This window comes from Musa acuminata, chromosome BXJ1-1 (genome assembly GCF_036884655.1).
Source record: "Musa acuminata AAA Group cultivar baxijiao chromosome BXJ1-1, Cavendish_Baxijiao_AAA, whole genome shotgun sequence".
NCBI classification, from domain to species: Eukaryota; Viridiplantae; Streptophyta; class Magnoliopsida; order Zingiberales; family Musaceae; genus Musa; species Musa acuminata.
The window spans coordinates 35,932,530-35,949,354 of record NC_088327.1 but is presented as its reverse complement, the minus strand read 5'-3'; the positions used below and the strand labels follow the sequence as shown (position 1 = coordinate 35,949,354).

Genomic DNA, 16,825 nt, shown 5'->3' with positions numbered 1-16,825 from the left:
ATGATCGAATATGTAAGTAGATTTTTATGGAATAATTGATTGAGACATCTTTTAAGTGTATGAAAACGAATTGTAAATTTAGAATTTTGCATTTCTGAGAAGGATGTTTATAGAAATCGTAGTTTTTCTTTCGTTGGAAACGTCTCACCACTGGATTTGTTGGCACATTATAATGGACAGGCACTTGATCCAAGTGCCACGATGACGTCGAGTGCATTGATGAGGAAGATGCTTCTTCTGGACACGGAATTGGTGAGTTCTCTCCCTGCTTTCACTCTGCTACAGATGACGTAGCAACACTTCAGTCAACGGGTGAGTATAAGCGCCGTATGACATTGACTATTGCGTATTCCACATATTGGCCTTGTCAGGTGACTGCTCCTGTGATTTCTCTGTCTCCACCCTCATTCTCATCACCGGGAAGAAATAGGCGGAGAAAGATCGAGATGCACGCCCCTGCTGCAGGTGCCCAGATCTTCCAAGGCGATGTGGGGAAGGAGGAGGATCAAGAGCAGCAGCCGATTACAGTGAGTGTTCGAGGACTAAGAGGAGGAGGGAAAGGGACGTGGAAGCACGCAGCCTCCCACGTCGCGACGACCATCGCCACACCGGCGGCTTACGCGCCTTTGCCCTTTGCAGTCGCCTCCCTCGGATGGCCTCTTGGTGCGACTTTTACGCCTGCTGCTACCACTCCTTCCATCCTCACCCTCCTTCCGTTCAAGCGAAAAGCATCTTTTGCAGTCTGCTAAAATAAGCATCTTTTTGACTAGTCTGCGATGGAATTAACCACCAATAATTCAATGAATTAATGCCCAAATTCCTATTCATAGATTGACATCTTCCTGAGATAATTCCTTATAACCTGGTTACATTTTCTGAAACCCAAGGATGCATGTCTCTGAATTCTCTGATCTTGTCCAGGTGTCTGCAGTTTGGTTCTTGGAACGTTGACTACCTGGTATTCCAGCTTACTTATCGCTTCACTGTGGAAATGGGACGGAGAAAAGCATACCACATACCGTCTTCTGGGACAGAGCATATACGGTGAACCAAATGTTTCATATGCATTGTGTATTTATATCCCAGTGTCATATTTATTGTCTAAATACGTTTTGTCTTCCATCTTCCAAGGACGCTGGGGTTATTGGTCTATAACAGTATTCCAGCAAATTGCTTCTCTGGGCAATAACATCGCCATCCATATCGCCGCTGGAAGCAGTCTCAAGGCAAGACTCCAAAGCAGGAGCTTTACATGCAGTGATCAGCAGTTATACTGATCATAATTACCGTCCCTCTCACCAGGCGGTGTACAAGTACAATTGGGACGGCGGCTTAACATTGCAGGATTTCATCATGTTCTTTGGGGCATTTGAGCTGCTGCTGTCGCAACTCCCTGACATCCACTCGTTACGGTGGGTGAATGCGCTGTGCACCTTCAGCGCCATAGGTTTCGCTGGAACGGCGATTGGCGTGACTATTTACAATGGTAAACTTCTGATGTCGTGTTCTTCTTTCCTACTTTGTGTGTGTTCACTTAGCACACACTTCTAAACGCTTAAACTTGCTCTGCTTTCCCCCTTGTATCAAAAGGTATCCTTCAAGGAAGGCCTCACCTTGTGCTGCTGGTAACTCTTTATTTCTTTTAAGCCCACCCAGGACAACGTGCCATTCTTTCTTTGGCAATGCAGGGAAAAATATGGATCGGAAGTCAATCAGCTATGGGTTTCAAGGAAACTCCTCCTCTAGGGTTTTCAAAGCTTTTAATGCTTTAGGAGTAATTGCTTTCTCATTCGGGGATGCGATGCTGCCCGAGATACAGGTACAAGATATCACTGAAGCCTCCTTTTCTGCTTGAATTCTCTCTTACTATCCTGGTTTTGCTTGATTTGATGCCAATTTGGAGCTACTAAGTATGAGATGATATATGATCTATGCCGAAATAAAGATGTCTTACTTAACTATCTTGGATAAATAAAGATTTTGATATATTGAAAAGGGAATGGATCTTTTGAAAAGATAAAAACTAAGAGGAGAGGGTGAACTTTTGAAGAATTTCGACAATTTCGAAAATTTCGTTCGATGAAAATCGATATTGAAAGTGTGCTTGACTTAAAGCAAGTGTAATAAGCAAATAAATTAGTAAGTAATGAGAGTAAAAGATACCAAGAAAATACACATCGTATTCATAATGGTTCGATCATCGTGATCTATGTTAACTTTCGATTCCTCCTCCATCGAGACCATCGGCTTTCACTAATGATCTTCTTTCAATAAGAAAATACTAATTACCTTTGTTATAACTCTTTCTCCTTTTTAAAGGTTTAGAAGAAAACATATATAAGTCTTACACTTTCCTTAGATAGAATTCTAAACTTTTGAAGAAGAGAAGGGGAACTCTCAACACTTTTCAGGATTACAACTTTGATTTATCAGCATTTTAGTTCACTCTTTCTTATCTCTTCCCAACAGGGATGAGTGGGATATTTATAAGGCCCAAATAACTTAAAAAATGAAGTCAAAAATTTAAATTTTCGGATCTTTTGAGTATGAGTAGTATCATCACTAGTGTTGGGCGGTACTACTGCTTGACAAAGCCTGGGAGATCGGGCTCTAGTGGTACTACCGCTTGCTTGGGCGGTACCACTGTCTACTAGCATTAAGTGTTGGCGGTACTACCACTCAATCTGGGCGGTACTACTGCTAGACAACTTGAGAGACTATGTACTTGACTTTTTCAACTCATAGGCGGTTCTATCGCCAGTTTGGCGGTGCCACCGCCTAACCCAATTTGTGTCATTAAATAGGCCTTTTAATGGGCCCAAATCAATCACAATTCAAGCCCAATGAGCCCTTAATTAAGTTAATAAGGTTACACCCAAAACTAACTCAATTGAGGCCTAACTTTTGACAATCAAGTCACTAACAATTATAAGACAAGAATTTTATGTTGTCAGGCATGTCATTGGTTCATCTAAACTTTGTTCGAACTTTTGATACGTCATCTGAATCTTTGGCATATCGCTTGATCCATCGACATGTTGACTCTCGCAATATCCGATCTTAGCACAATGTTTGATTCTTTCAGCACGATGCCCGATCTCTGACTCCAACTCAATATTTGATTTTTTTGCTTTAATTATTTTACCTTTTCATAATCGAAGTTAGTCTTGCATCACTTTTCTCAAAACACATATTAGATCATAAACTCATCAATTTATTTCATTATCAAAATCCGAGATTCAACAATCTTCTCCTTTTTTATGATAAAAACCAATTGATGATGAAGTTTAACTAAACTCCCCCTATCTATATGCCATATCGAAATAAAACAAACTCGAATTAAAAAAGAATGATAACCTACAAATTTAAGTGTAAACGATTTTAGTCGTGATCATATGCAACACATTATATCAACATAAACATTATTTGCATCATATATATATCATCATTATAAACATAATTTCAAATCATCAAGGTATAACATAGATAATTCCAAAACATAAAATTTTAAATCATCACTTTGGGCATAACATACATTAAAATTTTTATATCATTCATCATTACTTCTCCCCCTTTATCATTAACAAAAAGGAGAAAAGTAAAACTATCAAGTTCTTGAAACATGCAAGGTAGTAAATTAGCAAGTTTTACATCACTTTGTCAGCTAGCAAATTGGCAAGTTTTACTTCTCTTTGAAGTTTGAAGGCTAGTAGGTTTTACTTCTCTTGAGATGAGTAAGCTAGCACTTTTGCTTCTCTTTTGGGCATGCTAACAATTCTCTTTCTCCCCTTTATCATTATATAAAAAAAGAAAGGAGAAAGGAATAATTCAATGGTGCAAATATTTCAATCATCACATAAATAAATGAAAGATTAAGTCATGAATCTAAAAGATCATGAATCATTTTGACATATCTTTTCTTTTGTAAATAACAAAAAAAAAGAAGCATAAGAAATGGTCTTGATTAAAAAAGAAAACTTAAGTCATGAAAATCGAGAAATTAAGATAATGATCTAAAAAATATAAAAAAAATTCATGTATTTTGAAGATTTAACATGCCTAATTTTCTTCTAATAAAATCAAATTATTTCTTATTCAGTGGTTAGTAAAAATATCTACTAATTGACATTTTGTATTAATAAAATCTAAATATATATCATGATTATTAGCATGATCTCTAATAAAATGATGTTTAATATCAATATGTTTAGTTTTAGAATATTGAATAAGATTCTTTGTTAAACATATTACACTAGTGTTATCACATTTTATAGGAATATTTTTTAAATAAAGTTCATAGTCTTCTAAAGTGTTTTTCATCCAAATAACTTATGCATAATATGCACCTACTGTTATATATTCAGCTTCAACTGTAGATAATGCAATAGAATTTTATTTCTTGGAAGACCAAGAAATAAGTGCATTACCTAAGAATTAACATGTTATAGATGTGCATTTTCTATCTATTCTACATCCAGCAAAATCAGCGTTAGCATAGGCAATCAATTCAAAATTTTTATATTTTGGATACCATAATCCTAGATTATGAGTTCCTTTTAAATATCTAAAAATCCTTTTAAATGCTTTGAAATGAGATTGTTTAGGATTAGATTGAAATCTAGCACAAAGTTCAACACTAAATATAATATCAAGTCTAATTGCTGTAAGGTATTGTAAACTACCTATCATAGTTTTATAAGTTTTTTTATCAAAGCACTCTCCTTCATTGTCTATATCTAATTTCAAGTGCTCATAGGTATGATAATGGCCTTAGAACTATCCATATGAAATTATTTTAATAAATCCAAACCATACTTAGTTTGACTAATAAAAGTTTCATCATTTAGTTGCCTAATTTGTAATCCTAAGAAAAATATTAATTCATCCATTAAACTCATTTCAAATTCTTGGTTCGTACTTTTGGCAAATGATTCATACAAAGACTTATAGAACGAAAAATAATATCATCAACATAAATGTAAATAACAAAAAATTATTTTTAAAATATTTAATAAATAATGTGGTATTGACCTTATTTTTTGAGAAGTTATTTTGAATAAGAAAAGAACTAAGACTCTCATACCAAGCCTTAGGGGCTTACTTCAAACCATAGAAAGCCTTAGATAACCTATAAACATGATTTGAAAAAGTAGCATTTTCAAATCTGAATGGTTGTTCAACATAAACTTCATCATAAATAAAGCCATTTGGAAAAGTACTTTTCACATCTATTTGAAATAATTTAAAATTATTACAATATTTATAGACAAGGAGTATCCTTATTGTTGAATCTTAGATTTTGATGATGAAACCAATTGATGTGTTTATGATTTGATCTGCATTTTAAGTGATGCTGGAAGCTTCGATCAGTGAGAGACAATTAAAGTAGGAAGAATTATGTTGGGCCGGAGTGGAACATGTTAGAAAATTGAACGTCACACTGAAGGATCGATCGACGTATTGACAGAAGGCTTCGGGCCATGGGTTCGGGCATCGGGCCAAGAAGAGCGAAGATTACACCAAGAAAATCGGAGTTGCGGAGGTCAACTTACCCATTGGGCAATAGGCCGTAAGAGAGGACGATGCACCGAATAATCGAACGAAGCATCGATAAAACAATGGCATGCTGGACAACACTTGATTCAAGCTTTGTAATAATTGTCTAGATCAAAGTGGGTTTTAAGTATACAAGATTAACTATGATAGCAAGGTATAAAGCAAAATGAAGTCCCGTAGTCAAGAACGAGATTTCGTTGAGAGTTCAAGATTTCTCGGAAGTCCAGACGTTCGTCGAAAGTACTATCGGAATTAACCGAGAAGTCCAGGAGCTTGCCAAAGAAGCTCATTGGAACTTGCCAAGAAGATCGTCGTGAAGCCCAGGAGCTTGCCAGGAGTCTGTTGGAACATTGCCGAGAGATCATCGGATGTTCGCTGAAGATCATCGAAAGCATGTCGGAAGAAACCTAGACTTACGGACTTATTTAGCTTAGTAAATGTCTTAAAATTCATAGTTATCACATAATTGGGTTAGAATTAGGTCAACTCAATTAGGGGCTAATTAGGCCTAAATTGGGAGTGATTTAGGCTCATTGGGAGGCCCATTTAGTGACCTAAATGTTGGGCCAAGCGGTAGAACCGCTTGTGAGTTGGAAAACTCGAAAACCTCGATCTTCGAGGCTATCAGGTGATGATACTGCCCAATGACAGTATGTCAAGTAGTGGTACCACCAGATTGGGCGGTGCTACCACCCAGTGTCAGGCTATAGGGGGTGGTACTGCCCAATGTAGGCGGTGGTACCGCCCATACCTGGAGGACCTGGATGTTTAAATTTTTGGCTCCATTTTTGAAACCATTTAGGGCCAATAAATACCTACTTGGGTAGTAAGAATGTAGCAAGAATTCTAGAGGAAAAAACTGAGTAAACTCTGTCAAAACTTTTAGTTCCCTCATAGTGCTTAAAGTTAGTCCTAAGGGAGATGTGTGAGGGAATACTTGTAAAAGAGTGACTTGTAAAGGTTTTCTTCTAAACCTATGAAAAGGAGAAAGTATTATAAGAGGGTAGTTGGTCTTCACCCATTAAGGAAGACCGGTAGTGGACGTCGGTGGCCTCGACGGAGGAGGAATCGAGAGTAGATATAGATCACAACGACTAAACCACTATAAAATCTTGTTTGCATTTATTTTGAACAATTTACTTTCATAGCAAACTTCCTCCTTACTTTGATTTTACTACACTTATAAACAAACACGCTTTCAAGTTAAGCACATTTCCAAAATTAGTTTTTCAAGTTAAGCACATTTCCAAAATTAATCTAAAGTTAATCACACACGAAGGTACAAGTAGGGTTAAAGAGTCTAAAGTTAATCTTTTGATGTGTGATTTTGAATTATTTCGTATGAAACCAAGTGAAACCATTGGAGACATATACACCCATTTTACTAATGTCATTAATGGTTTAAAAGCACTTGGTAAAGTTTTTCGAATCTTGAACTTGTTAATAAAGTTATACGATCTCTTTCTAAAAATTAGGATTCAAAAGTAATTGCTATACTAGAGACAAAGAATTTAAATAAATTTTCACATGAAGAACTTATTGGGTCTTTAATGACCTATGAAATGACACATGATGAACTTTATGAACGTGAGAACTCCCTTCCAAAGAAAAGGAAGGATTTTACACTTAGAACAAAAGAAGACCACTCGAGCGAAAACTCGAACTTGAACTTCTCACAATAAAGCTTAAAAAATTCTTAAAACAAGAATCAAAGAACAAAAATAAACTTAAAAAGAATGTAACTACTTGCTATGAACACAAGAAGAATAAAGTACCTTGGGATGAATCGAGCTCATCCGATGATGAGAAGCAAACCGATGAAGGCGAAACGATGAACTTCGCTTTGATGACTCTCGACAATGAGGTAAACAACTCAAACGAAACTTCTTTAATTTATTTTGAAATTACTTGATGATTTTTTATGAATTATTTTTAAATTAGTTAGTAAAAAATTTAAAAATAAAAATTACAAAAAATTATATCATGCTTCTTTTTATTTTAAAAAATAAGCATGAAAATTGCATGTTTTATGATAATGTAATAAAATGTTAGAAATAAATCTAATACTTGTACACCTAAAAGGATTAATTCTATGTATGTTTTAAAGAAGCAATAATGAGTATCTTGATGATTTCTATATTACTTTTCGATGATAATGCATGGCTTTTATATGGCTTGATGATTTTTGTGATTAATCTTATCTTTGGTTTTTGATTTTAAACATGATGCATGATCTTGACATAAGAACAAAAATTTAGGCATACTAATATAAAGTCAATCACCAAAATTAAAACTAAAGAAGTTTAGATATCTTTAAGAATCATTCAACATTATGTTCAATGAAACCATGCTTGATGTTTTAATGAAAATGTTAAGAGGCTTGATATCATGCTTAATGAGTTTATAGTTTAAAATTGTGTATGTTATACCTTGAAAACTTGAAACCATGTTTTGTTATCATGCCCAAAGTAATGATGCATAATGATCATGTTTAATAAGTTTATATTTCGAAATTATGCATGATGATTTTTGTGATTCATGGCTTATTGATCTTTGTCGCAATGAAAGTTGCTTTTTCAGTTTTAAACAAGATGAACGGATTTCATATGAAAAACTTGAGCATATTTATATGAAATCAATCACATAAAATGAAATACGTAAAATGAAAAATGAATTATCATTGAAATTAAAATGATGAATCAAATCTCTTGTTTGAAGAAGCCTTATATTTAATGTGTTATACTATTTTGGTCTTGATGGTTTTTATGACAAAATTTATTTTTTGATCCTAAACGTTGATGCATGTTTTTATTTGGCATAGAAAAAGGCATGCTTGTATGAAACAAACAGCTTCAAATGAAACACATAAAAAGGGAATACATTTTCCATCTCTGTCTTATTGATTTTTCGATAAAAGATTAATGAATCCATGTATATTATGTTTTTGTGAATCTCTTATACTATGAAAATGATTTGATGAATTTTAATGAGTTTTATCGAAATCATAATTTCTCGAGGCTTATAACATGAAATCTTTTATGAATCAAGATCTCTTATGTTTCTCTTTGCCATTTACTAAAGATAAAAATAATCCAATTCATGATCTTGATTTCTCGATATTTGATACTTGAGATTTTTTTTGTGAATCAAGATCTTGTATTTAATCTCCTATGTTTCTTCTTGTCATTTACTAAATAGGAGAATTTTATAAATGAATCATGATTTTTTTGGAATTATAACTATTTTTTTAATTGAGACATTATGCATGAATCAAGTTTTCATGTGAATCTATCTACGTTACCTTCATTGAATTTTCCAAAAAGTTATTTTGATGATGATTTTGGATCTATTTTCATATGACTAATGAGATGATATATCCAACTAAATCATTTATCGCATTTACGACTTGTGATATATTCAATATGAAACATCTTTCTTGATGCACATATGATTCACTCTTTTAAGAGAATGTTTATCAAATCATGATAAGATAAGATTCTCTTTGTATGAATCAAGATTTTTCATGATCTCCTAAGAATTTTTTTCGTTATTTATTTAAGAGGAGATTTGTTAAAACGAATCATTGTTTCTTTAGATTTCTCAGAATTATAACTTGAGAATTCTTTTTATAAATCAAGATTGTTTACTATGATTCTTTCTTTTCGCTATTTGAGTTATCCAAAAAGAATCATAATATGTCTCTTGATATTCACAATTTGTCTTCATGATTTGTATATCTCATCACCAAATTTTTCTTGTTATCCTTCATGTGATGATATGAAATCATGCAATACTCATGATATTATGTTGATGCATACAAATGAGAAGTTATGATCATGCATGGTAGGATGTAATGTAATTTGATATTTTGATACTATCACGATTTGAATTATTTATGATTTGAAATGATGCATGCAATACTTATAATTTTATTATGATGCATTGCATATATGATGTGAATCATGATTAAAATTGCTTTGACTTGAATTCAATTTGAATTCAAGATTTACCTTAATTATGGCATATTAAAATAAAAATGATACTTTAACTTTATTATGATTTGAAAATTGATGTAAAGGGAAATGAATTACAACATTGTATTCTTCCTTCTTTTTGATAATGACAAAGGGGGAGAAAAATTGCTAACTCAAGATACAAAATTTGGAAACTTGCACATTGTAAAAGAAGTAAAAAATTTATGAGCTTGCTTGTTCTAATAGATGTAAAATTTTGCTAGCTTGCGCTTTGCTAAGGAAGTAAAAAATTGCACTTCTCAAAAGAGAAGAAAGAACTTGCTATCTTGAACATCACTAAATTTACTAGCTTACATATTTCAAGAAGATACAAAAATATTCTATCTTGCACATCCTAAAGAAAAGCAAACTTATTAACTAACATCATAAAAAATTGCTAGCTTCCCTATCTTAAGAAGCAAAAATGCAAACTTGAAAAAATTGTAATCTTGCACATCTTTTATGATGATTTGGTGATTATGCATGTTCTAAAGTGATGGGAAAGTTGCTAAATTGCTAAGCTTATATCTCTAGAACATTGATAAATGCACTTCTCCTTTTTTGTTGATGACAAAGGGGGAGAAGTATGATGATGTTATGCATGATTTTATGATGATATATAGCTTGGATTTTTGAATTCAAGAGTTCTAGCATATTGATACGGGGAGTTAAGGTCAACTCCATCATCAATTGGTTGTCATCCTCAAAAACTGGGAGATTGTTGAATCTTGGATTTTGATGATGAAACCAATTGATGTGTTTATGATTTGATCTACGTTTTAAGTGACGCAGGAAGCTTCAATCAGTGAGAGACAATTAAAGCAGGAAGAATTGTGTTGGGCCGGAGTGGAATATGTAAGAAGATTGGACGTCGCACCGAAAGATCGTTCGATGTATTAACAGAAGGCTTTGAGCCATGGGTTCGGGCATGGGGCCATGAAAAGCGGAAATTACACCAAGAAAATCAGAGTTGCGGAGGTCAACTGACCGATTGGGCAATAAGCCGCAAGAGAGGATGATGCGCCGAATAATCGGACGAAGCATCAATAAAACAATGACATGTCGGACAACACTTTATTCAAGCTTTGTAATAATTGTCTAGATCAAAGTGGGTTTTAAGTGTGTAGGATTAACTATAATAGTAAGGCATAAAGCAAAATGAAGTCCTAGAGTCAAGAATAAGATTTCGTTGGGAGTTCAAGAGTTCGTCGGAAGTCCGAACGTTCGTCGAAAGTTATACCGAAATTGACCAAGAAGTCCAAGAGCTTGCCAAGGAAGCTTGTCAAAACTCATCAAGAAGATCGTCGTGAAGTCTAGGAGATTACCGGGAGTCTACTGGAACATTACTGAGAGATCGTCGGAAGTTCGTTGGAAGATCGTCGGAAGCTTGCTAGAAGAAACCTAGACTTACGGACTTGTTTAGCTTAGTAAATGTCTTAAAATTCATAGTTAGCACATAATTTGGTTGAAATTGGGCCAACTCGGTTAGGGGTTAATTGGGCCTAAATTGGGAGTGATTTGGGCTCACTAGGAGGCCCGTTCAATGACCCAAATGTTGGGCCAAGCGGTGGCACCGCTAGAACAGGCGGTAGAACCGCCTGTGAGTTGGAAAACTCAAAAATCTCAATCTCTGAGACTGTCAGGCGGTGGTACTACCCAGTGATAGTGTGTTAGGTAGTGGTACCGTTAGATTGGGTGGTGGTACCACCCAGTGTCAGGTTGTGGGCGGTGGTACCGCCCATACCTAAAAGACCTAGAAGTTTAAATTTTTGGCTCCATTTTTGAAACTATTTTGGGCCTATAAATACTCTCACTTGGGCAACAAGAATATAATAAGAATTCTAGAGGAAAAAACTAAGTAAACTCTGCTAAAACTTTTAATTCCCTCCTCCTAGTACTTAGAGTTAGTCCTAAGGGAGGTGTGTGAGAGAATACTTGTAAAAGAGTGACTTGTAAAGATTTTCTTCTAAACCTTGAAAAGGAGAAAGTGTTGTAAGAGGATATTTGGTCTTCATCCATTGAAGGAAGACTGATAGTGGACGTCGATGGCCTCAACGGAGGAGGAATCGGGAGTGAATGTAGGTCACGACGATCGAACCACTATAAAATCTGGTTTGCATTTATTTTGAGCAATTTACTTTCATAGAAAACTTCCTCCATACTTTGCTTTCACTACGCTTATAAACAAACACGCTTTCAAGTCAAGCACATTTTTGAAATCGATTTTTATCAAACGAAGAATTTTCAAACCAACGTTTTATCACTACACTAATTCACCCCCCTCCCCCCTCTTAGTGCTGATTCGTTCCTAACACTTATGGCTTTAAGTTTTAGCACAAGAGCAAAGATTTCTTTATAATCGATACCTTCTTCTTGGTTGAATTTTTTGGCCACCAATCTAGCCTTGTTTCGAATCACAATACTAAGTTTATCTTGCTTATTCCTAAGACTCATTTAGTACCAATTACAAGATGATCACTAGGCCTAGGAATAAGTGTCTAAACCTTATTTATCTCAAATTGATTTAATTATTCATTCATTGTAAAAATCCATGAATTATCTTTAAGAGCATCGTAAATACATTTAGGTTCAATTTGAGATAACAAATATTTTTAAAAGAGGAATGAGTTTGAACACATTTTGATATATCTCCAATAATTAGCTCCTTTAGATGTGCATCTACATACTTCCATTCCTTAGGTAAGAATTCCTTGGAAGTAGATGCATCCAATTTGCTTGTGAGAGAAGGATTTTCATTTAAATTCAAAATTATCATCAAAAATATTTTTCTTAAATTCAGGAGACTCATTAAAAAATATATGGATAAATTCCTTAATAACAACCAAAGTTCTTTTATTGAAAATATGATAAGCTTTAGAAATGGAAGAATATCTAAGAAAGATACCTTCATCAGATTTTGCATCAAATTTTCCTAAGATATCATTTTTTATTTAAAATAAAGCATTTACAACTAAAACCTTTAAAATATGAAATATTGGATCTTTTATTATTCCACAATTCATAGGGAGTTCTAGATGGGAGAGGTCTTATAAGAATCTTATTCTTGATATAACATGTCGTGTTAATGGCTTCGACCCAAAAATATTTGGGTAGGTTATGTTTATTTAGCATAGTTCTTGCCATCTATTGTAAACACTTTTTTTTTTCTCTCAACAACTCTATTTTGTTATGGATTTTTTAGAGTAGAGAAATTATGGTCGTACCCATTTGAATCACAAAATTCATGAAAATTATAGTTTTTAAATTTATTACCATTATCACTACGAATAGAAGAAATCATTAATTTTTTTTTATTTTGAACTTATTTGTAAAATTTTATAAAACATTTAAAAGTATCACTTTTCTGTGCTAAGAAGTATGTTCAAGTGTATCTACTAAAGTCATCAATAATTATAAAAAAAAATTATTACCTCATGTGATAATAATTGGTCCAAATAAATCCATATGAATTAATTGTAACAGCCTAGAGGTACTCACTTGATTTTTTTAGGTTTAAAGCTATTCTTTATTTGTTTACTTAGTTGACATGCATTACAAACTTTATCTTTGACAAATTTAATACTAGGCATTCCTCTTATGAGTTCTTTAGTTATAATTTGTGAGATTAGTTTTATGATAGTATAACCTAGTCTCCTATGCCAAAGCCATGCATCATGGTTTAAAGTTGAAAAATAAGTTTCATCACAAAAATCATCAAGATCAATAGCATACACATTACTACTTCTTAAGGTAATCATAGATTATTTTTTTATGGTATTTCTATAATGCAAGCATTAGATTCAAATTAAAGATATATCCCTTATCACATTATTGACTAATATTTAGTAGGTTGTGTTTCAAACCATCTACTAACAAAACATCTTCAATCAAAAAGTTTGATTTGTTACTTATATTTCATTTGCCAATAATTTTTCCTTTATTGTTATATCTAAAGGTGATATATCCTTTGTCTTGGCAAGTGAGCTTAGAGAAATGTGTTGGATCTCTAGTCATGTGCCTTGAGCATCCATATCAAGATACTATTTCTTGCTTCTAGCTTTTGATTATAGATATATCTACAAAAAAAGGGATTTAGTTTTAGGCACCCATTTAACTTTTGGTCCCTCATGATTAGATTTATCTATCTTGACTTTTGCTATTGAGTCATTTATAGTTCCTTTAGGGACCCAAATTAATTGATGTGAGCTATATTTTTTAAATGAACATGTATAAGCAAAATGATCACATCTTTCTTAAAAATTATATTTAATTCTGGGGGGATATATAGTGTAGGTCCTTTAACAAATATAGTTAGCTTTTGTTGAGTATTACTACTTACAAAGGCGATTCCTTCCTTTCTATAAACATGACCCTTGTTGGCAAGAATCATGTTTAATGACTTGTTACCAATTTTAAAATTTTTATTATTTATTATAGTAATACATTTTCCTTCTTAAGTGAATATAACTCTTCACACTTAGTATAAAGAGTTAACATGCAATTATCATGCTCATTTTTTAATTTTTTAAATTCACTAGTGAGAGAAGTATGGTCCTTTTTTAGTAATTTATATTTCTTACCAACTAATTTAAAATCATCATTTAAATCATAAAAATATTTAATAATTCATCATAAGATAAATGAGTTTCAATCGAGTCACTTACCTCATCATTGAAGGTCATTAGAGAGGAGTTTACTACTTACAAAGGTGATTCCTTCCTTTCTATAAACATGACTCTTGTTGGCAAGAATCATGATTAATGACTTGTTACCAATTTTAAAATTTTTATTATTTATTATAGTAATACATTTTTCTTCTTAAGTGAATCTAACTCTTCACACTTAGTATAAAGAGTTAACATGCAATTATCATGCTCATTTTTTAATTTTTTAAATTCACTAGTGAGAGAAGTATGGTCCTTTTTTAGTAATTTATATTTCTTACCAACTAATTTAAAATCATCATATAAATCATAAAAATATTTAATAATTCATCATAAGATAAATGAGTTTCAATCGAGTCACTTATCTCATCATTGAAGGTCATTAGAGCGGAGTTTACCACCTCATCTTCAGATGCACTCGATTTGTTCCAAGTGGCCTTGAGTGCTTTCTTCTTCTTAGGTAGCTTCTTCTTCAATTGAGGACATTCACTTCTGAAGTGCCCCGGCTTCTTGCATTCGTAGCAGATGATTATGTCCTTTTTGAGTTTATTTTTGTTCTCATTATCTTTGTTTACAAGATTTGTTTCGTTTTTTTTTATGAATTTTTAAAATTTTCTTGTGAGGAGTGCCAAGTCATCATCATCATCACTTGAGCTTTTGCTCGAGTGGTCTTCTTTAGTTCTAAGTATCATATTCTTTCTGTTCTTTGAAAGGTTATTCTTTTGTTCATCATATGCCTTGCAAGTTATTTCATATGTCACTAATGACTTTATAAGTTCTTTAAGTGAAAAATTATTTAAGTCATTTGCTTCTTGGATTTTATTAATAATCCCAATTTTTTTTGGGAGAGATCTTAGAATTTTATTAATAAGTTCAAAATTAGTAAAACTTTTACCAAGAGCTTTTAAACCATTGACTACATTTGTAAAATGGGTATACATGTCACCAATGGTTTCACTTGGCTTTATTCGAAACAATTCATAACTATGCATAAAAAGATTAATTTTAGACTCTTTAACTCTACTTATGCCTTCATGTGTAACTTTGACTATGTGTCAAATATCATATACAGTTTCATAAATAGAAACATGATTAAATTCATTTTTGTCTAAGGTGCAAAATAAGGTATTCATTGCTTTTGCATTTAAAAAAAAAGTTTTCTTCTCTAAATCATTTCATTCGTTCATTGGTTTAGAAGACTTTTGAAAACCACTTTCAATGACATTCCATAAATCAAAATCCATGAAAATTAAGAAAATTTGCATACGTGTTTTCCAATAAGTGTAATCCGTCCCACTAAACATAAGAGGATGAGTGACTGAGTGATCTTCTTAATTACCAATAAATGTCATTTAATCTCTCTTAGGTGTTAAACTAATTGAGAGAAACTTGGCTATGATACCAACTATTAGAATCATAGTGGCACTAAGAGGGGGGTGAATTAGTACTTTCAAAAAATGTTGACGATTTTAAAAGTTTTGTTCGATAAAAATCGATATCGAAATTATGCTTGACTTAGAGCAAGTGTAATAAGCAATTAAATCAGTAAGCAATGAGAGTGAAAGACACAAAGAAAATGCACACAAAATTTATAGTGGTTCAGTCGCCGTGACCTACGTCCACTTTCGATTCCTCCTCCGTTAAGGCTACCGACTTCCACTAATGATCTTCTTTCAATGGGCGAAGACCAACTACTCTTGTTACAACTTTTTCTCCTTTTCATAGGTTTAAGAGAAAACCATTATGAGTCTCATACCTCCCTTAGACAGAATTCTAAACTTTTGAAGAAGAGGAGACGATCTCTCGACACTTTTCAGGATTACAACTTTGATTCACTAGTGTTTTAGTTCACTCTTTCCTATCTCTTTATAGCAGAGATGAGTAGGTATTTATATGCCCCAAATGACTTCAAAAATAGAGCCAAAAATTTAAATATGCCGAAGGAAAGGACGTTGCACCGAAGGATCGGACGAAGCACCGGATGAACTAATGACATGCTAGACAACATAAAATTCTAGTCTTGTAATTGGATGCCTTGATTAGTCATAGTTAGGTCATAATTGAGTTATTTTTAGGTGTAACCATGCTAACTCAATTAGGAGCCTATTGGGCTTGAGTTGGAGATTGCTTTGGACCAAGTGAAAGGCCTATTCGGTCACCCAAGGTTAGGTGGAATCATCTTTGAGTTGGAAAAGTCAATAGCACACTTTTCTAGACTATCAGGTAGTGGTACCGGTAGACTAAATGATGGTACCACCTAGTGTTAATGTGTCAAGTGGTGGTACCACCCAGACACAATCTCTTAGATTGTGTTAGGCGGTGGTATCGCTAGACTGGGTATTGGTACCACCTAGTGGCAATGCTGTAGGCGGTGGTACCACCAAGACTTGGGAAACCTAAGATAGACCTTTTTTGCTCCATTTTTTAAGTCATTTGGGGTCTATAAATACCTCACTCTTTCTTACTTAGTAAAACACAAATTTGAGTAAAAATATAGGAAAAAATACTTGAGAAAAAAATTAAAAACTCTCTTAGGATTTAGAGTCTCTTCCTCCTAGAGTTAGAAGTTTGCTAAAGGAGGAGTGAGATCTA

General features: G+C 33.3%; 1 protein-coding gene across 1 annotated transcript in view; it reads left to right on the top strand.

Annotated features, from left to right (window-relative positions):
• Positions 1-363: 363 nt before the first annotated feature.
• The window catches only part of LOC103974774 (GABA transporter 1), a 37,233-nt gene continuing 20,771 nt past the window's right edge, over positions 364-16,825 (top strand). Inside the window, exons 1-5 of the mRNA XM_065079287.1 lie at positions 364-663; positions 922-1,044; positions 1,132-1,226; positions 1,303-1,486; positions 1,689-1,819. Coding sequence (XP_064935359.1) covers positions 447-663; positions 922-1,044; positions 1,132-1,226; positions 1,303-1,486; positions 1,689-1,819 — 750 coding nt within the window. The 5' untranslated portion in view covers positions 364-446. The remainder of the gene's footprint in view (positions 664-921; positions 1,045-1,131; positions 1,227-1,302; positions 1,487-1,688; positions 1,820-16,825) is intronic.